Raw genomic sequence first — 22,604 nt, 5'->3', positions numbered from 1 at the left:
CCCGGCTAATTTTTTGTATTTTTAGTAGGGACGGGGTTTCACTGTGGTCTCGATCTCCTGACCTTGTGATCCGCCCGCCTTGGCCTCCCAAAGTGCTGGGATTACAGGCGTGAGCCACCGCGCCCGGCCCCACCAGCACTTTTTTGAGAGTTCTAGTTCTTCATTCTTACCAACACTTGATATTGTCAGTCTTTTAAATGTTACCTATTGTAATGGCTGTGAAATGATATTTCATTATGATTTTAATTTATATTTGCATGACAAGTAATGATTTGAGCACTGCTTCATATGCTTTGTGGCAATTTGTATATATTGTTTGTGAAAAGAGTCTGCTCAAATGATTTCTATATTTTAAAAAATGGAGTTGTTCAATGAGAACACATGGACACAGGGAGGGGAATATCACACACTGGGGCCTGTCAGGGAGTGGGGAGCTAGGAGAGGAATAGCATTAGGAGAAATACCTCATGTAGATGACGGTTTGATGGGTGCTGCAAACCACCATGGCACATGTACCTATGTAACAAACCTGCATGTTCTGCACATGTATGTATCCTAGAACTTAAAGTTTAATAATTAAAAAAAAGTTGTTTTTCTTCATGTTCAGTTGCAACGTATTTATACACACTCATATAAAATAATTTAGCCCATTGTGAAGTGTTTGTGTTTGTTTTTTTAAAGCTGTCGTTTGATGAGAAATGATTGATTTTGATGACTCTATAAGATTTTTAATGATTAGTGATTTTAGCATCTTCTGAGAAATTTTTACTTACCTTAAGATAGCAGAGATACCTCTCTGTGGTTCTGGTATTTGTATTTAGGTCTATGATCCATTTCAAATTATTATTTTTTAAAAATACATTTTTGTAGAGACAGGCTTTTGCTTTGTTTCTCAGCCTGGCCTGGCCTCAAGCAATCCTGCAGCCTTGGCCTTCCAAAATGCAGGAGTTATAGGCATGAGCCACCACGCCTGGTTGTGGGTTGAACTTTGTCAAACATAATCTCTTATCTGTAGAAATTATCCCATTGGGCTGTGATGCCAGCACTTTGAGAGGCTGAGGCGGGTATATTGCTTGAGCCTAAGGGTTTGAGACCAGCCTGGGCAACATGGCAAAACCTTGTCTGTACAAAATACAGAAGTAATTAGCTGAGTGTGGTGGTGTGCGCCTGTGGTCTCAACTACTTGGGAAGCTGGGGTGGGAATATCACCAGAGCCTGAGCAAGTCAAAGCTGCAGTGAGCTGTGATTGTGTCACTGCACTCCAGCACTCCAGCCTGGGTGACAGAGCAGGTAAAAAAAAAAAAAAAGAAAAAAGTCCCTGTGGGTTTTCTTTTATCTGTTAGTTTGATGGTGCATTGATTTTAAATGTTAAATCAGTCCTGCATTTCTAGTATTAAACCCTGTTTGCTTATTATTTGTTAAACTTTCTACATATTTGCTTATGCTGTGAAGAATTTTTGTATCTATGCTCATGAGAAATGCAGGTTTAATTTTCTTTGCTTGAATTGTTTTTGTCAGACTTTTGTATTAGGAATGTGCTGATCTCACAAAGTACATTGATTATTCTTGTGTCCTGAAAGAGCTTTAGAATAGTATTATTTTTTCCTAATATTTGATAAAATTCACCAGTGAAATCATCTTTATGAGAATACTTTTTTTTAATAGATTAAGTTTTAAAAATAGATATGGAACTTTTGATACTTCGTTTCACCTTGTATCCCTATATTACATTTTTCAAGGAATTTGTCCATTTCATCTGTACTAAATTTATTGACCTAAAGTTACTCATAGTCCTTTGTCCTTCAGTATTTATAGGATCATTTTGATATCCTTTCTTTCATTGTTCTTATTGGTAATTTATATATTCTCTTTTGTTCTTGATCATTTCTGCTAAGAGTTAGAAATTTTGTTGACCTTTTTCAAAGAATCAGTTTTGTCTTTACTTTTTCTATTGTGGTCTATTTTCTGTTTTGTTGATTTTCCTATCTGGATAATTTCTTTGGAAATTATTGACACTTTCTTCTGCTTTATCCAGTTTGCCATTGAGTGTATCTAGTGAAGTTTTTCATTTTAGATATGACAGTTTTATTCGAGGGTCTCTTTTTTTTTTTCTCTTTGTTTTGGTATTTTCCGTTTATCAGCTGAGAATTCCTGTTTTGCTCATTAAGACTATATTTTCCTATAAGTCTGTGTTAGTAATAACTCTACTGAAGTACTTCCTCAACTCTTGTCTGATTTGCTCTTTTCTTTAGCTGTTTTAAGAAGGAAGTCCAGATAACCAGTTAAAAACTTCTTTTCTAATATAGGCATTTAAAGTTTCTAGTTTTCTGCTAAGCATTAGAATTGCAAATTAGATTTTTTTCTAATTTCTGTTGTGATTTTTTATCAACTCATGAATTTAAATGTGCATTTAATTTTCAAATTTTGGGACTTTTGTAGATGCTATACAGCTATTGATTTCTAATTTAATTATTTTTTATTTTTTTGACATAGTGGCTCGCTCTGTTGCCCAGGCTGGAGTGCAGTGACATGATCTTTGCTCACTGCAACCTCCACCTCCCAGGTTCAAGTGATTTTCCTGCCTCAGCCTCCCGAGCAGCTGGGACTGCAGGCATGCGCCACTATGTCTGGCTAATCTTTGTATTTTTTGTAGAGATGGGGTTTAACCATGTTGGCCAGACTGGTCTCGAGCTCTTGACCTCAAGTGATATACTCACCTTGGCCTCCCAAAGTGCTGGGATTACAGGCATGAGCCACCAAGTCTGGCGATTTCTAATTTAATTCTATTTTGACCAAATATACTCTGTAATGTTTTAGTTACTTGAGATTTAAATTATATCACAGCATATGATTTTTCTTGGTGAGCATTGAAAGGAAATTTTATTTTGCGGTATTTTATAAATGTCAGTTAGCTCAAGGTGGTTGATGATATTATCTAGATCTACCATATACATACTGATATTTTGTCTTATACCTTGTTGATTATTGAAAGCATACTGTTAAAAATCTTTTACAATGATTGCCTTTTTTCTTTTTAGTTTTGTTTTGCCTCATTTTGCTCATACATATTTATGGTTTTTATGTCTTTCTGTTGAATTGATATTTTTATCATTGTGAAATGCACCTCTGTAAATTTGGAGATAATCCTTTGTTTTGATGTCCAGTTTGTATGATAATATCATAGCCTCACAAGCTTCGTATATGTGCTATTTACACAGTATATCTTTTTCTATTAACTTTCAGTCTATCTTATATTTGTATTTGTTTATTTATTTATTTTGAGACAGGGTCTCACCCTGCTGCCCAGGCTGGAGTGCAGTGGCTCAATCTCAGCTCTCTACAACCTCTGCCTCCCAGGTTCAAGCCATTCTCCCACTTCAGCCCCCCAAGTAGCTGGGACTACAGGTGTGCACCACCACTCCCGGCTTTTATTTTGTATTTTAGTAGAGACGGGCTCTCACCATGTTGCCCAGGCTGGTCTTGAACTCCTGAGCTCAAGAGAATCACCTACTTCGGCCTCCCGAAGTGCTGGGATTACAGTTGTGAGCCACTGCTTGTCTTTGTATTTAAAATAGTTTCTTGTAAACAGTTTGTAATTGAGTCTTGCTTTTTTATATAGTCTGAAAATTTTGCCTTTTGGGGAAAATCTGGTCTATTTCATTTTATGTATGCTTTAAAGTCCACTGTCTTGCTGTTTGTTTTATTTTATCTCGTATGTCTTTTGTTTCTCTTCTGTTGTTTCAACCAAGTAAAGTTTAATCTTCCAGTTTATTTCTTGTCCTGGTGTTTTAGCTATTCCTATTGTAACTCATTTTTTATTGTTTGAACTAGGTATTAAAATGTGCGTTTTAACTTATCATTGGCTACGTGGAATTAATATGGAACCACATAATTCTTCACAAATATAATATTTTCCCCATCTGTTTTATTTTTAATTTATATATTTAACAAAAGTTATATATGTTTATTGTGTAGAACATATTTTGAAATAGGTATACATTGTGGAATAGCTAAATAGAGCTAATTAACATATGCATTACCTCACATTTTTTTGCGTGTGGTGAGAAGACTTAAAATCTTCTCTCAATAATTTTCAAGAAGGAATCTTAAAACAGTGTAATTCCATTTACAACTCCCCCTCATTGCCATTTATGTTGTCATATATTTTACTTTTACCTGTTGTATATGATACTAAGAAATTGTTTATGCTTTAAATAGTAATTTATCTTTAAAGGAAATGAATAACTGTGCATTTCCTACTTTCAGTGCTCTTGAGTTCTTCTTAAAGTTTCAAATTTCTGTCTGGTATGATGTGATTTACTTTAGCTTAAAGGACTATTTTAAAAGCATTTCTGTTGTGCAGGTCTGCTGGCAACTAATTCTCAGCTTCCCTTCATCTAAAAATGGCTTTTTTTCCTCCTTGTTTTAAAGAATAATATTACTGGATGTAGAATTCTGAATTGATCAACACCTGTGGCAAAAGAGGGGAAAATAATTCTAGGTTGAAAGTTTTATTCCCCTTTCATTGCTTTGAAAATATCCTTCCATTTTCTTCTGGGCCTCCGTTGTTTTTCATAAGAAGTTAGTTCCCCTGTATGTCATGTGTATTTTTTTCTCTCTCTGCTTTCAAGATTTTTAAAATTTTTGAATTTTAGCAGCTTGACTGTGGTATGCCTAGATTTAGTGTTTTTGTTTGTTTGTTTGTTTTACCAAATTTGGGGAGTTTTTAGTTGTTTATTTGATTTCTTCTTTTCTCCAGGTAAATAGGATTCTAACAGCTATTTATTAGTGTTAAAGTCATGTCTTCTAATTCAGACATCAGGGTCATCTTGGGGTCTGTCTCCTTTGACAACTTTGTTTCTTGGCCATGGGTTACATTTGATGCCGCTTTACATGTTTGGTAATTTTTAGTTGTGTCATGGACATTGGAAATTCAGTATTGTTGAGAGTCTGGCTTTTTCTCTTTTTGAGACTTGAGTTTTGTTCTGGAATGCAGTTAGTGTGCTCAGCTACTCTGAATCCTATCTAGGTTTATTTTTAGACTTTAGTTGGGACAGTCTAGAGTAGGCCTTATGTTGGGTATGGTCCTTACTTTTAAGAGTTTTTATGGCATCTGAGCTGAATGCCTCAGTTCAGCTGGGATATTAGTGAGTTTCTTCTACTATGACTGAATAGGAACTTTAAGGTCTCTCAGTTCTGTGCAGCTTCCAGTGTCTCCATTCTTCATTTAACACTGTAGTAGCTATTTTCTGCTACGTTTTTTAAGACTATTCCCTTGCACACATGTAGCATAGCCTTCTGCCCTGCCGCCACCTTACCTCACCACTCCACTGCAAAACTCCTTCATTTTTGATACTGTGTACTGCAAATTCCTTTTACTTCAACAGCTGCAAATTCTGATCTGTGATCATTGGCGTGTTGCCTGATCCTCACCTCCCTGTGCTGTGGTCAGGAAATTGCTCCTAGCCAGAGAGCTTGGATGAAGGTGAGACCCACCTTTTGTGTTTTTTTCTCAGGGATCACAGTCTGTACTGCCTATTATTTGATGCTTAAAAACAGGAGCTACTCCGGAGGCTGAGGCAGGAGAATGGCGTGAACCCGGGAGGCGGAGCTTGCAGTGAGCTGAGATCCGGCCACCGCACTCCAGCCCCGGCGACAGAGTGAGACTCCGTCTCAAAAAAAAAAAAACAAAAAAAAACAGGTGCTTCATATGTTTTGTCCAGCTTTCTACTTGTTTACAACAGGCAGAGATATTCAGTGTAGTTACTCTGTCGTGGCTGGAAGCAGAGTAAACAGGAGCTCACAGTTTCATCTGCAAATAAGAGTATGGCAAATAAAACAAGAAACTTCATAAATAGACTGGGTGTTAGGACTGATTGTGGAATCCTAATTAGGGAAAAGGAGTCAGGCTGGTGGGAGCAAGGGAGTGTAAAAAGGAAAAGCAGATAAGCTGTAAGTCTGTCTTTCTTCATAGTCCAGGACACATAGCCCTCCTGCGCAAAAAGCTCAGTCTTCCTGTGCCCAACTTAACACCAGACCTTCTGCTGATAGAAAAATGCAGGTTAGCTCACTGCAACCTTGGCATTATCAGTACTGCACATAGCCCTCTCCAGCACAAGAACGATCCTATAAAATCCCCACCAAGCCTTGGTGTCTTTTCAGTCAGCTCCTCTCTTGCTGATCTGCCCATTGCTTTCTTGCAAAGTGTTTTCCTACTTTTTCCAATAAGTCTGCCTTTCTTTACCAACGGTCTTGGTAAATTCCCTTATTGCCTACACCACAGGCCCCAGTTAGTCACTACTTGTAACAGTAATTGCATATTTGGGGAGTTGCTGAAAATTACTCAGAAAATAATATTTGTTTGAACACTTGTGGTTGCATTATATAATTAGAAAACTTCCGTAATAGGAATAAGTATTTGATATCAATCCTTGTTTCTTCATTAGTGACTGTATTTTGAAGTTATAGCTTCTTTAATAGCAAAGAATGAGAGCCCACTCAAATTGTTCAAACAAAGGTAGGGAAATCCTGTAAGGGTGCAGAATTACCACAGAATTGAGGTACATTTGATCACTGCAATTCCCAGAGAATATGAATGGGGCAGACTCTTCCAAAAGCCTTGAAAAATATTTTGAGCTTTAATGTTGTTATCTGTATGTTAGAAATTTAATACCTAATTTCTGCATCTGATAAGGTTGATGCCTGTCAACATTTCATAGTCTTGCAAAATTACATTTATGTTTTTAAGGCCCAGGTTAAATGTTATATAAGAATTAATTGTTTTCCTTGAGGGGTAGGAAGAATGTTCTTGATATTGTCAGTTCTGTGCTCCAATCCCGTGTGTAATTATAGGGTAATATTTGAATAAATGAAAATCATGAGAATATATATTTAAAAAAGACTGAAAATTATTAAGTAGATGAACATGGGGAATATATATTTTATTAAGGTACTTTATTTTATAATTCATTCTCTTTCTGCTTCTAAATTGAAAATCTTATATTGACTTACTGGAATTTTTTGAGTACTTTTTGTCTAATTGAGGTAATTTTAAGTTGGGAGGTTTATATTAGTGAAAGTATGTTGATTTATGAAACAGTATAATTTTGTTCTTTTTTTTAATTTTTAAGAAGTAATTGAATCCCTGATATCTTTGTTTCATATCTTTGGTATTAAGGTATATAAATAAAAAAGTGTACTGTGGTTTGATTTCAGTGGGCATCAATACATAGCAGTGATTCTTGCCTAAACTTTTGTTATGTTATCTAATTTCCCAGACATGTATTTTAAAATTCTTAGTTGACTAATTTCATTTTCTTAATATTCTAGCTCTCTATCAATATCAGCTCACATCATTGAAAAGATAATTTTGAAGACATGTTTTGCTGAAAAGACAACTGAGAAAAATTTTACGAATGGGATGAGCATGCTGCATTTAATTGACTACCTACTGCAATTTGAATGTTAACATTACCCATCTGGTACAGTTACCTAGTGATGTACCTATTTTCACAATACCCTCTTTCAGTGTGCTTGTCTTGATTAAAGAATTCAAAGTGGAGTACCGCAAACTTGATATGGAAAATAAAAAGAAAGACAAGGACAAATCAGATGATAGAATGGCACGACCTAGTGGTCGATCGGGACACAACACTCGAGGAACTGGGTCTTCATCGTCTGGAGTTTTAATGGTTGGACCTAACTTTAGAGTTGGAAAAAAAATTGGATGTGGCAATTTTGGAGAATTACGATTAGGTAAGACTATTTTGTTTATTCCATTATGTTAGAAACATTTTAAAAATTGGAAGATACTTTCTGATGAAAATGATTTAGTTATTTAATTGTTTAGTTGTTTAATGGTTGTGGTAATTTTAAAGAATACATATGTTGGAAATTTCTTTTGTACTTGTATTTTCATGTGTAAGAAATTTCCTAGTACAGGAATGTCTACTTTAATCATCCGGAGATTGACCATCCAGATTATGAGAAAACAATTAAATTAAAATAGCCCAGTAGGCTGAAATAGCTGCCAGTAAAGCCTTTGCAGTGTTCTTTAGGAATGATTTTTAGGCTACTCTTTCAGATTCAAAAATGATTAGTAACTGATAACTTTTGGGGCATAGGGATGGCTTAAAGTCAAGTTAATATACTGAAACTGCATAGAATTAATGAAATTTACATCACTGTAATTTAATTTTTTTCTTTCTACCCTTCCTTCTGCCCCAAGTATGTCTGGGGTGGAGCTATATATGTCATATACTGAAAAAGAAGTAAAACACCCCTTTCTTTTGTAGTCTGTGAATAGGCAGGAATAGGAGTATGATGGCTTTTTATTACATCTATCTGTCTGTTCTATCTATCTGATTTATGTATGGGTCTTTGATATGTGTGTGTGTGTGTATATATCTGTATATTTATGTAAATTTATTTAAATGCATTATCTCTATATCTCTGTTTTATGTGTACTTATATATGTGTAGAGCTAGTTCCTTCTTTGTCTAGCCAGGGATGGTCTCCGATCTCCCTGACCTCGTGATCCGCCCATCTCGGCCTCCCAAAGTGCGTGGTTAAAGGCGTTGAGCCCACCGCGCCGGACCGATTCTTCCTTTCTCCATAGACTTCTACAAAGGGTATTTTTACTGTTTTTTCAAAAAGGCCTCAGATGGTCCGCGTAGCCCCCCCGCTCGCTCAGCCGGATGTTTCTTTGTTAAGAAAATGTTATTACGAGGCATGTTCTTTCTAAGTACCTGGCATAAACACTAATGTTAAAAAGCTGATTTATATTCTTAAGTACTTTCTTTAAAACGTCATTAATAGATACATCATTCTAACATTTGATTACTAGGTACTGGACATTTTAATATGGTTAGTATTGGGGTAAGAAAGACCATAAGGCTTTGTTTACAGTTAATAGGTAAGTGATTTTCAATAAAATGCTGTTGGTTTATTTTCTTCTTTCTTTTTAGGGGCGGAGGTAATAGACTCGGTGTCCCAGAGCATTGCAGGGTCTTTTAAAAGTTGAGACCTGTGGCGGTTGTTTAGGCTTCTCACATCTGTCTATCCAGGAACTTTGGGAGACCGGTAGGCAGGAGGGTGATTTGTTTAGTTTTTCAAGACCAGGCCTCTGCAATCAAGAGTCTATCTTCTACAGAAATATAAAAAAAATTAGCCAGGTGTGATGGTGTATGCCCTGTAAGTCCGTAGCCTTATTTAGGAGCCTGAGGCTAGAAGGGTCTTGAGCTGGATTATAGTTTAGAGTGGCAGTGAGCTATGATTGTACCTGCATTGCATTCTATATGCCTGTGTGTTTTCTCTGTCTCAAAAAAAAAAAAAAATATATACAAAAAAAAAAAAAAAAAAAAAAAAAGCGCCATGAGATTAAAAAGAATAAGTAAACATTTAAAATAATAATTTTAAATTACATTTATTTGCTTTTAAATTTAAATATGTGTTTATCATTTTCATCTGGATTCTGTTTTTATTTTAAAATGAACAGTCAGGTGTGGTGGGGCAATTACTGCAGTGGAGTAGCTGAGGTAGGAGGATCACTTGATTCTAGGAGGTTGAGTCTAGCATGGACAATATAGTGAGATCCTGTCTCTAAAAAGAAATAAAAATAAAATAAATAAGGATGGTGATTTGGTGTGCAAATGCTCCTTAAGATGGGTTTACATCCTGATAAACCCATCTTAAGTTGAAATATCATAAGTTGAAAATGGGCATTTTATAGACATAATGACATTGGAAACCCCAAAACACAATATTCAGAAAATGCTGGCCACGCACTACGCTGTAGAATATTGGTTGTTTACCCTCATGGTTGTGTGGCTGACTGAGAGCGGCAGCTCACTGCCTCTACCCAGCATAGTGAGATAGTATCATACTTCATATTGCTAGTTCAGGAAAAGATCAAAATTCAAAGTATGGTTTCTATTGAATGCATGTTGTTTTTACATCATTGTATAAAGTTGAAATATCTCAAATTGAACCATCATAGTTGAGAACCATCTGTGTTTGTAATTGTCTTTTATGTGTTGGTAGTAAGGTTTGCATTCTGCATTGGTAGATGTATTTCTAGTTCAGGCAGTCAAACTCCTAGGAATGTTTTTGACAGGCACTGAATAAGACCAAACATAGCTAGCTAAAATATAGGGTCATATTATATATGTATTTTTATTTTTCTATATATTATGATGTTTTGACGTCTTAAAAAACCTTTCTGGCTGGGAAGAGATTGCCCCTCCAGAGGTTAGCCAATTCTTAGGAGTAGCCAAAAACTGAGCTGGGAGCATGCCTATGATATGCACACTAACTTTTTATCTGGCCTATACACCCAGGAGGCAATATTCCTCTACCTTATCATCCCCAGGGCCAGGTACCTGGAAGCTAGAGACCCATTCTTATAGCCCAGAAGTCACTAGAATTATTCAAACTAAGTAATCCTTAATCATTTACCCTGCCCTGCCTTGCCTTTCCCTGGGAAACCCCAGTAAATGCTTTGGCCTAGGCATTCCCCTTGCTCTTGTTTTCCTGCCACCTAACCAAAACCTAGCATTTCCCCTGTGATCCTGTGTGGCATGTGATGTGACTTCCTGTCCAGAATTTGTAAGTATAATAACCTTTGTTTTCATGAGGGACTTTCCTTTGTACTCTGTGGCCACATCTGTCTATATCATATAAAAGAGCACAGAAGAGAATATTATGTATTGCTTTATGAATAACCATGTCTGAAATAAGACATTGTAACTTTTGACATAATGAAGTATGCCACAGGAGCTTCCATAACATCTCTTATTTTTGTTTTTTCTTTTCTTATTCCTACATAGCTAGTAACTCCTTATTTTATTGTTTATATTTGATAATTGCTTTGTTGAAAATTCTGCAGGCCTTACAATATATTATCAAATGAATATATAGATTTGAATGGGTTCATCATTTTCATGTTTATTGATTTTTCTGCTGTTTCTAACCGAAGCTACCATAAAACTTACCTGAAAAATGTAATAACTAAGGAACAGACTGTAAGACGGTAACAAAAAAATCCAATATATAGTGGTTTCAAGCAAATGGTTTATTTTCATTTCACACCACACAGACCAGAGGGAGAAACCCGAAGGCTGTCAGGGTACCTCTGCATCCTTAATATGTGACTTCAGTCTCTGTGCACAAGTTGCTTTAGCTGTTTCCATCTCCCAGCCAGCAAGAATACAGAAAAAAAGGGGCAGGAGCATATACATTCCTTTCTGGAAGTGAGGAGGAACATACTTAATGTCCACTGATATTTAGAACTTAAGTCACGTGCCCACACTAAGCTGAAAGAGAGGTGGGCAGTGTAGTCTTTAGCTGGGCAGCCATTTTCAAGCTTGGGCATTCTGTAGGGGGAGAATGGCTATTGGTGGGTAAATAGTTGTTTCTGCTGTAAACATATATAGTTTTGAAGAAAATAGTTTTGATAATTACCACCCCAAAGCCACAAAATTGGTAAAACTATATTTTCAAGTTTAATATGGCACAATGCTTTCCTGGAAATGTCTTTTAAAATTGGATTAAAACATCACTTAACTGGCACCAGTTTACTTGGATTTTTCTTTTAATGGGATTCTCACTACATGCACATTCCTTCCGTTTTACTCACACCTTACTCACACTATACATAAACACATACTTTGCATCATTTGTTTGTTTATGTGTATAACAAATCTGGTTAAAAGTGAGGCTGTGGCTATGCTAGGTGACAAAAATGCACTTGTGTTTTTGTTTAATCTTTGTTCATCATTGTGACTTCAAGTTTCAGCAAAATCTCTAGTATTCAAAAAAAGATGATCCTTTTAGGATTTAGCTTTCTGCTGTGACCTCAAAGGTAGACATTGGAGTACAAAAATAGTACTTTTAGAGGCATTTGGTATATTTTGATTCTTTGAGATCTGTAGTTAACCTGACTTCTTGTCATGTGAAGTTTTTTCCTTGTGTACTTATGAATAAACATCATATACAAAATAGTTATGAAAAGATGATGATATGTTTGGGAAATACAAATTCTGTCTTGGAACTCAAAACCAGAATTGTCTTTTGTTAATGTTCTTTGACATTAAGTTCTTCATTGTGAATATCATTAAATTATTTACTGCCAAGTTTAATAGAGGAAACCTAACTTTTCATACATAATGCATTTTAAAATATATATGAAAGTATATCTAAATGTTGAACTAATTGACTAAAATATGAAATATTCTGTAATTTTGAAAATATGTATATAAGTTCAATGAGTATATGAAAAGAGCTTAAAGTTGACCACTTTTGGAACTTCTGTTGAGTTCCATCCTTTTTGCCAACTGTATTGAGTTTATGACACCTATGTTACTTAGTGTTAATATGAATACTTCTTTTTGTCCTTTATTTTCACTCAATTTTGTACAATAAGGACAAAATTCAGAAAAGTATTATAATATTTGTATAAATAAACACTACTGTACAAAGGTAGCAACACAACTAAAGCTGAAATTTTGCCTAGAAGTTTTACTACTGTTCATCAGCTGCTGTATGGAAGGAGGTTCAGGCTATTATGTTGGAAAATCACATGTGTCAAAGTTGTTGATTGCTGCTTCTGTGTTCAGTAGCCAGTGTGACCAGGGCCAGTTGCTCTCACTGTTAAAAAAAACAAAAAACCAAAAAACTGTACATTGTTCTGTTTTCCTCCACTATGGAAAAGTAATATATGCTAATGGAAAAAATACTGGAAATTCAGAAATCATGTATCTGTTTTTTCATTCTTTTTAATGTACTTACACATTAATCAAATTATCTTCATATACTTAGTGCTTCCAAAATTCTCTTTAGTACTCTACTTTGACTACAGATGCTGACCAGTTGGAATTTTCTAGATTATTTTTGATTTGCCAGTGCTAAAGATTACTATAATTCATTTGAATTCTTTACATGTTAGTGATATTGAATCTCTAATGATATTCAATATTTTAAATATTTTATGTAATCAAATTTGTATAAAACATTATGATCCTAATTTTTATTTTTTTATTTTTTTGATGGAGTCTTGCCCTGTTGCCCAGGCTGGAGTGCAGTGGTGCGATCTTGGCTCACTGTAACCTCTGCCTCCTGGGTTCAAGCAATTCTCCTGCCTTAGCCTCCTGAGTATCTGGGATTACAGGTGTGCGCCACCATGCCTGGCTAATTTTTGTATTTTTAGTAGAGACAGGATTTCACCATGTTGGTCAGTCTGGTCTTGAACTCCTGACTTCGTGATCCGCTTGCCTCGGCCTCCCAGCGTGTTGGGATTACAGACGTGAGCCACTGCACCAGCCATGATCTTATGCTCAGAAAATCCTTAATGTATGGATGTGATAAATATTCTTGTTTTTAGCTTGTATTTAACTCTTAAGATATTTGGAATTAATTTCGTTGTAAGGTGAGGCACCAGTAACTATTTTTCTCCTCAAAGTGGTTAATTAGTTTATCACAGCCAATTATCGAATGTTTTAAAATTTTATTTCAGATATTTTAAGTTTATTTAATATATTTACTGGATTAAATATGAGTCCTAGTAAGATTGCATCTCATAATAACGATGGATTTAAAATGAAATGGTGGTTGGGAGAGGAATTTGGTATTCTTATATAGGAGTTCTGGTTTTGAAATTTTTTCAGCATGCATTTGACTACTGATTACTTTTAAATTGTATACAATATTCCAACAAAGTCAGAATTTTCCATTTTATAAGTGGGCTATTAGTATCTGTAGTGTTTGTATCACTTTCTACTCTGAATCTAGGTGAAATACTAAATACATCATTGAGTTGATAATAAGTTTAAATATTTCCTTGTTAAATTTTTTTGCCAAGTAGAAGCAAAAACCTATGCTTTAATTAAATGTGTTATGTGCTTTTTTTCAGAGTTTTATATAATGTATCTTTAAAATCAGTTACTTGCAGAATCTGATTTTTTTTTTCTTTTTCAAGGGAAAAATTTATACACAAATGAATATGTGGCAATTAAGTTGGTAAGTTCCTGTTTCTTAATTTTCTTAATTATTTTGTTACTTTTAAGTGATTAACTTACATATTTTCATTATTTTTTGTTTGCATGTCATTTGTAATTTGGATGTTTGTTTGACAGTTATATGCATAGCTAGTCTTTTGTTGTTAAGCTCCTAACATCATCCTGCTCTTAAAGTATATGGTAATGTGTAGGACATTTTTGTTGGTCTGTGCCACGAAAACTCAATCCTTTTACTTTGGCAGCATTATAGAACTGAATTTCTGGATCATGGCCCTATTTTAATTTAGGGAAGGCTTTTAATTAGATAAAATTAACGAGATTTTGCCTTCTGATGCAAACATTTTGATAAAACAAAAGTGTTCTTAGTATTCAGGATTATATTCTTTGACAACATACTTCCAGGTAGCTTCTGAAGTTTCTTTTTAAATTGTTACTTCATATATATGGCAAAGCTGGGTATTGCTTGACTTTCAGGGATCCAGAAATGCTTGATGTGGTAGGTGATAGATAACAGGGAAAGCAAACTCCCGTGAAGTTATTCTAAAGTCTTCAATATGCCCAGTATGACAGCTGCAAAGCGGAGAGAGATCTCTTTTGGAAAAATTGGGATCTAGGAATTATTTTATACGACATACTTTTTCTGGTACAACTTTTCTGTCTGGTTTGCCAGCCAGGTTTCCCTGAAGTTTAGCATGGCTTGGTTTTCTCTGCCTTTCTCAACCTTGTCTGTCAGTATAACCTCTGTTCTTAGGGTAATGTGAAATGAATATATAAAAGAGAGACTATTAGGAGAAGAGGCAAATGAGAGGAAATAGAAAAACTCTACTATTTAATATTAAGTATCTTTTGAGTATAGATCAAGTTTTAGTGTAACAAATGTTTATTTTCACTCAAAATAAAGATGTACAGTAGGGTTGCAGTGCCATGAAGAGAGACTGGTTGGCTGACATGTGGCTTTAAACTGGGTTTTAGCTAGATGAGTCCATCTTGGTATTAAGATCTGGTCCTTGGCTTATGAAACAAAACCTGGTAAGGTTATCTCACCAGTTGTCAGCGTTTCTTAGAGGTGGATTCGCAGTAATCAATTCACACTATCAAGCTCTCAGATGCAGGAAAGAGTGAATTTCTAACTAATAATGAGGTATTTTACAGGTCTAGAAAGCCCAAATTTCTTTCTATAGGCCGATGTACATAGAAAGCCAAGTTAAAATTACAAGGTCCCCTCATGAGCATGAAATCAGAACAAGAGGTTGGTGAATATTAATCACAGTGGGGAGGCCTACTGTGGGATCCGCCTGCCTCGGCCTCCCAAAGTGCTGGGATTACAGGCTTGAGCCACTGCGCCCAGCCTGGACATTGTTTGAACAGGCATTGCTGACTTTCATTTCTTTGAAATCCTTCCTTTTCTCATGTTGTAGGCCAGTGGTCCTGAACCTACAATTCTTGTGGTGTGGAAAGATAAAAGTGTGGCAGTGTTTACAGTCTGTGCTATTGATGCAACAGCCTGTAGAGAGCAACTCTACTCATGGGAGCGTGTTTTGTATGTGAATGATATTTATCTGATATGTTAAGGCAGATAAACCATGGTGTCAAAGCAGAAACCCCTGCTCTAGACTGACCTTTCCTTGTCTGTTACATTCATTAAGTGGTGATCCTTAGGTCCTATTATTTATAGATTTGGAACTTGTTCAGACCACTGATGCCTTATTAAACATTTATTATGTCTTCTTTCAGCCTTCTTATATACATACCCATATATCACTTTTTAAAGTTTATTTTTGTGCTGTATCTCTGTCCTCTTAATTACTTTTCTCCCCTTTTTTGGGGAGAAAAAGCAAAACGATCAGCTTTAAATGATCGTTTAAAGCACAATGATCAGCATTACATGTAATAATTATGGTTATTCATTGTTCTTTGGGGGAACTAGGAATAGTTTTGGATCTATGTTTCTAGTATTTTGATATTGTAGAGTGGTATCTAGTCATGTTCACCTCAAATTCATCCAAAATATTGGAAGGACAGAAAACTTTTCACATATACCGTTGAATGATAGTTTGTTACTTAGTTCATTATTTCCTTATATGTTTTTTCATTTGTATCTGTTATATCTATTTGTGCCAGATAAAGTGATTTTGTTTAGACCTGCCATAAAAGTAATCACTTGAAAATCTTATGTCTGTATACCTCAGTGCTATCTGGCTTTTATACTTTGCTTGGTACAAATAAAGGCATAATTTGATAACCTGAGTTTGGAGAGCAGATTTCTGTGACTGCTTTCAGCTTCGTCATCTCTTATGAAGATTTTTTTCATTTGTCTAGTATTACCCTAGTTCAGATCAATAGTTTGTTTCAAGATAATTTGTTAATATTACCTGAGCTACCATCCTTATATCTTGTTGTACATGAATAATGAAAATGTCATCCTGGGGAAGGTGACTTTTATTATATAGTGTTAAAACTTTGCTGCTTAAGTACTGGAATCTAGTTGAAATGACTCAACTAAGTCAGATTTGGGTCTCTATTTTTATCTAAGGGGTATTAGTGATTGAATAAGTTACATATTTAATTTTATTTGTGATTGTTTACATGGACATCTTCTTACTGCATCTTAAGGTTATGTACTTCTAGGTAGTTAACTGAATAATTATAGGTAATATAGTGCTATATGTATAGAAGGCACTGTTTTAAGTACTTTATAGAAAGGTTAAGTTTTAACCCAGTTTTACAGATGAGGGAACTGGAAAGTACAGAAAAGTTAAATAATTTGCTGAAAGTTACACAGTTAGAAGTAGAGGATTTAGGATTCAAACCTAGTACAATTTAGTTTCAGTGTCTGTGCTCTTAACTACTGTACTATCCTGCCTCTCAAGAACTAAGCTGATTGTTTTCTCCTGTAATAAAATTTATAAATTTTGCAGTGGGATATTAATGCTGTTTATGTGAATTCTTTTGTTGTTGCTCATAGTTTCATTATGATGTGTTGGTATAAAATTCTTTTTAGTTACCCTGTTTGGGATTCACATTCCTCTTGAATTGGTGGTTTGTTATCCTCATCAATTCTTGAAGATTCATAGCAATGATTTATCCAATTATTGCCTCTGCTGACTTTTCTGTCTCCTTTCCTCCTGGTACTCTTATCAAGTCCATACTAAACCTCACTGGATTGTCCAGGTCTCTAATCTTTTCTTCCGTTTTCCAATTTTTCTTCCTTCATGATGCATTCTGTATAGTTTTTCTGTCTGCCTTACAGTTTCCAAATTCTCTCTTCTGTTACGCTAATCTGATGGCAAAATGAGTTTTAAATTTAGTTATTGTATTCTCTTATTTTTCAAAGTTCTATTGATTCTTTTTGAAATTTTCTCTTACCTTGTTATACTTTTCTGTTGGTTCTTTTTTAAATTTCCTGTTACCCTGTTACAGTTTTCTACTTCTTGTATTTTCATATTTAATATTATTTCTAATGTCTAAAACCTATGTTTCCTCTGTACATGTTGTGTGTGTGTGTGTGTGTGTGTGTGGTGTGTGTGTGTATGAATCTCAAAAACATTTTATGTCGAATGATAAAAGCTGGACACAACAGAAAGCATACACTGTATATCATTTAGGTGAAATCCAGCAATAGGCAAAACTAATCCAAAGGTGGTAGAAGTAAAAAAGGGATGATGGAAATGCTCTATAGATTGGTGTGGTGGTTATAGGGATATATGGAGTTGATACGGATTTAACGCTTATGAACCGTGTGTTTTATTGCATATGAGTTATACCTTAGGGAAAAAAATTTAAGACATTGTTGCTACTATCAACATTTTCATATTACCATTTTTGTTCTTTCTTACTATCCTATGGCTTAACTTTAATCTAGAACCTTTATGTAAGAAATACACAGTTCAGAGGTGAATTTGGGGAACCGGAGAAATAGTAAAAGGGCCATCATTTCTCTAGTGATGAATGTTCAGAACACATTTTTCTCAGGGTCAGAGTCAAACTTAAGGGATTTTTCTGCTGCCTGATCTAATGGCTACTTAGTGTATGTACATTTGTAGCATCATTTTATTTTACATTGAACAGGAAGTTAATTTTTATATGAATCTAATCTTAGACAAAGATGCCTAGTAGATTATTACATAATGTAGGCATTGACACCAAAATTTGTAACATTTGTGTTGGGGCCTAGTGCCCTTTTAATAACTTAAATGTCTTTTTTTGTTTGTTTTTTCAATTAGGAGCCCATGAAATCAAGAGCACCACAGCTACATTTGGAATACAGATTCTATAAGCAGTTAGGATCTGGAGGTAAAGTCTTGTATTAATTTTTAAATTTGAAATAAAGTGGATTGTCATGACTTTTTAGTTTCAAGGAATTTTTTTTAAGTTTGGTTAAGAAAATCACTTCATACGGCTATGTTTATTATACATTTTCTTACTATTAGGATCCCTTTTTAATTTTATGACAAATTTGGAGCTTTTTATGTTTCTGCTGATATAAGTAGAGAACATTGTGAAAAAATTTAATTTGAGAATATAAAATGCATACTTCTTCCATATTCTTAGTCTTTTTGGCACTATTATAGCTGTTGCAGTGGCTTATAATGTAGTGGTAGGCTGTAAAATGGCCACATAGAAGATATCCGTATCATAATCCCTAGAACCTCTACATGTTACTGTATGAGAAAGACTTTGCAGGTATAATAAATTAAGGATTTTGAGATGGAGAGATGATTCTGGATTATCTAGTGGGCATTAAATGCAATTACAAGTATCTTTGTAAGAGAGGCAGAGGGACATTTATACACACAGAAAAGGAGTAGGCATTGTGACTGGAGCAGAGCAGCCATAAGAACCTGGGAGAGGCTTCTAGTACTTTCGCCTAGAGTCTCTAGAGGGAGTGTGGCCTTGCAAACACCTTGATTTGGCCCAGCGAAACTGATTTCAGACTCTCACCTCCATAACTGTGAAAAAATAAATTTCTGTTGTTTTAAGCCACCAAATTTGTAGTAATTTGTTACAGCAACCCTTGGCAACAAATGTGGGTATGTTTTTAGATAAACTCGAAATTTAAGTGAGATTATTTCATGCCACTACAGATAATTCATGGAAAAACTTTCTATTGTATGTTACATTTTCTTTATGTTAAAAGGTTCTCACAGCACTTTTCTGTATACTTCTATTCAATAAAGGATTTTACTTGTATAGCTTCTTGTATGATACAGGTAGAGGAATTTTGTTTCTCCAGATTTAATGAAATGGAATTTCTTCATGTATCTTTTTGTAAGCATGTTTACATTCTTTGGATAGAGCTGTCCATTTAATACTGATATCAATTTTACATTCTGTTTTTCTAAGAGCACACTTTGCAAATGAATAGTCATTGCAGGGACAATAAGTTTTAAATTTTGTAGTAATGTGTTCATCACTACAGACTTCTTATAATACGTATTTAAGTCTGATACAGACAGGCCTCAGGGAGTTATCAGAATTATCACTGACAACTGGGATTTAAAGGCTATTGGGATAAAACTAATTATGTTTGAAACTATACATATTAGTTAAGACTAGCAAATAAGAAGTTAAGTGGGAATAAAATGAATTTATTGACTCATGTACTTGGAAATTCAAGAAAATGACTTGATATATAAGACATTGTTCTATCCAGTGCTTCAAATACTGTCATCAACATCTCAAGTCTCTATGATATGCCTTTTGAGTATGTGTAGGCTTCACTCTCTGGTTGGCCCTTCTTAAGAGATGCTGGAGGTGGCCACCAATAACCTAGGCTTAGCAATTATGAAAGCATCTCTATCCTAAAACTTTCAGCAAAAGTTGTAGGACTAAATCTTACTGCCTTATGTCATGCTTATCCCTGATTTAATTACTGTGAATTTGATTGCCTCAAGTTAGATCAAATGCTTATCCGAACTTTAGGGAAATCGAGGTGTTATATAAGGGGGATTGGATGCCAGGGTGATAAAAAAACACACATCTATCTAGTACAGTAGTAACACTGTCATTTGGAAGAATAGGATTGAGTGGTTTAATTAGAAATGAATAAGTCAGTTTAGAGTTTAGCAAGTCATTGAATTGAATAACAAATGTGTACTTTTATTATTTTAACTTTTTTCTGTTTTATATTTAAAAACTATGTCAGAGATAGTAAGACTAAAAATGAAACATCTTTTAGGACTTGAATGCCATCAGACTGCAGTGTTGCACAACTGCAGTGACCACCATTTACAGGGGAGTCTCTATTTACTAAGGGTGCTATGCTCCTCTGTGCTCTATGGGGGTCATTTACATAGATTGAAATACAAATGGTCCTTCTGAAGGTGTGCATCATGTGGCTCCGAGCTCTGACAAGTGTGGGTATTTTAGAGTATTTTGTACGAGTCGTGAATTTGGGCATGTTTTTTGTGTTTTTTTTCGGTCATTTGTGAATTTTATGAAAGCATTTTTAAGTACCTTTGTGAGCTTTGTAGAAAATCAAGAGTGCTTAATTGTTTTGAAAGAACTGATGACTTTTAAACAGTTTGATTTTGGAATTCATATCTGAAAAGATTATATTTTCAGACTGCTCTTAATTATAAACGGGCTATTTAGAGTAACTCAGCCTATAATTTTCCTATGGTTTGCTGAATTTCATTTATATAGCAATTTGTTTGTTAATATTCTCTTTAAAAATAGATATATTTAAGTATCATCCAGTATATATGAAGAACTTCTAAAACTCACCAACAAAAATAGACAAATAAAGGACAAATAAATTCCACTTACATGAGGCACCTGGAATAGTCAAATTCATAGAGGCAGAAAGTAGAATGGTGTTTTCTGGTGGCTTGGGGAGAGGGCAGAAATGGGGAATTATTGTTCACTGGGTAAGAGTTTCAATATGGGATGATGAACACATCTTGGAGATGGATGGATAGTGGTGATGGTTGTACAGTAATGTAAATGTACTTAATACCACTGAACTGTACACTTAAATATGGTTTAAATGATAAGTTCTATGTGTATTTTACCACAAAGAAATTGAAAATTGATTTATTTAGAATTATTTAGTGAGGTATCTGTGAAAAAATACACAACTTGGTTTTGCCTCTTTGGGTTTTGATCCTTCTGTAAATCCATGCTTCTTTCTTTCTGTTTATGTAGCTTCTCTGACAATATCCCTCTTTACATTATTTAGCTTTGCATAGGATTAGAATATTGTTTTATACCATTATCACTCTGTGATAGCAAACATTTAATGTATTGAATAGTCTTGTTTTGTCACATCTACTCAGTATTCATTGAGTCAAATGAAGACCTCGATTTGGAAGTCATCAGCACATAGATGGTTTTTAAAGCTAAAGAAATGGATGAGATCTCCCTGAGGAGAGTATAGAGGTTGACAAGAAAAGAATAGCAAGAACAAAGTTGTGTGGACCACTCCATTGGTTATAAATAGATTTGACTCTTAATAACAAAAATTGTGGCCACCGTAGCTTAAACAAGTAAAGGTATGTAATGTGAGACAAATGAGTTCAGAGGTGGGCAATTGTAGGGTTGGTACTGCTGCTCAAAAGTAAGGAACCAGGCTCCTAACCTTAGTGTGTGGCTTCATCCTGCAATCTTGGATTTTTTGTAACAGGAGGGAAGGAGGAAGAAATGAAATTACTATTTGTGTAAAGATAACTTCCAGTTCTTTATCTCCTGCTTCTATTCTTTAAGTCTAGCTGCATATGAATATCCCTACTGAAATCAGAAATTCATATAGCTGGAATGAGTTCCCTACCTTCTTTTTCCCTTGTTTTCTCAACAATTTCTCTCTCTCTTAAAAGACCTTCCTGCTTGGTCTTTTGGATTACGTGGTTCCATTAGTTCCACATCTGTTCAAGCTGAAATGTTAGCCTCCTCTGATTTTGGCCTATTGGTGTAGTAAAGTTCTGTCAATTTTGTCTCTTAAAATCTCTCTTGACTTCATTCTCTTCCAGTCCCCATTGTCACTTTTCTTCAAATTGGGCTTTCTTTTGAATATCTCAACGCCGTTTTTACCTCTGCCTGCACATAGGGGCACATCATTTGGTATAAAGTCCAAATTTCTTTCTTTCTACTGACCTACTTTTCACTTGCACTACACTTACTATTCCTTGAGTAGATCTTACTATTTTCACATGTCTGTATTCTTTCTGGAATATCTTTCTTTTCTAATGAATTCCTTTTTTCTTTAAGCCTTAGCTAAATGTCACCTGCTTAGCAATGCATTTTCTGACATCTTTTCCTCTCCAGAAAAGCCTCTTATTTGATCTGATATTATTTTGAATATGGAAACCTTTGAAACCTTTATTTTTCTTTTATCATATGGTAATTATTATTTGTCTATGTCTTCTCCACTGAATTTTGAACTCTTTGAGGGCGATGATAATGATATGTTCATCTTTTTCTTTTTGGTAGCAGAATGATTGGCAGTTGTAGGTTCTTGGTAAATGGTTGAAAGAATAAATTTTTAAATAATAATAGACTATTTTCTTTCATTAGATATGAAATTGGGATATATAATCTTCAAATTTCCTATAGTTTTCTAACTTCTGTGATCCTGTGATTAAAGTTTGATATTTA

At 34.8% G+C, this 22,604-nt stretch overlaps 1 protein-coding gene across 12 annotated transcripts in view; it reads left to right on the top strand.

Annotated features, from left to right (window-relative positions):
* CSNK1G3 (casein kinase 1 gamma 3) overlaps positions 1-22,604 on the top strand; it is a 106,341-nt gene that overhangs the window by 27,305 nt on the left and 56,432 nt on the right. For 10 of the 12 annotated variants that reach the window (XM_017859736.1, XM_017859733.1, XM_017859731.1 and 7 more), the window contains 3 exons: positions 7,330-7,755; positions 13,973-14,013; positions 18,236-18,305. The exons of 1 other annotated variant lie outside the window; for it this stretch is intronic. In XM_017859736.1, the coding sequence (XP_017715225.1) occupies positions 7,578-7,755; positions 13,973-14,013; positions 18,236-18,305 (289 nt within the window). In that variant the 5' untranslated portion in view covers positions 7,330-7,577. The remainder of the gene's footprint in view (positions 1-7,329; positions 7,756-13,972; positions 14,014-18,235; positions 18,306-22,604) is intronic. One more of the 12 variants, XM_017859739.1, reaches the window with a different exon arrangement.

The sequence above is a fragment of the Rhinopithecus bieti genome, unplaced genomic scaffold (assembly GCF_001698545.2).
Source record: "Rhinopithecus bieti isolate Rb0 unplaced genomic scaffold, ASM169854v2 scaffold_48739, whole genome shotgun sequence".
NCBI lineage: Eukaryota > Metazoa > Chordata > Mammalia > Primates > Cercopithecidae > Rhinopithecus > Rhinopithecus bieti.
The sequence above is the reverse complement of the archived record's forward strand: the minus strand, read 5'-3'. Positions and strand labels throughout refer to the sequence as shown.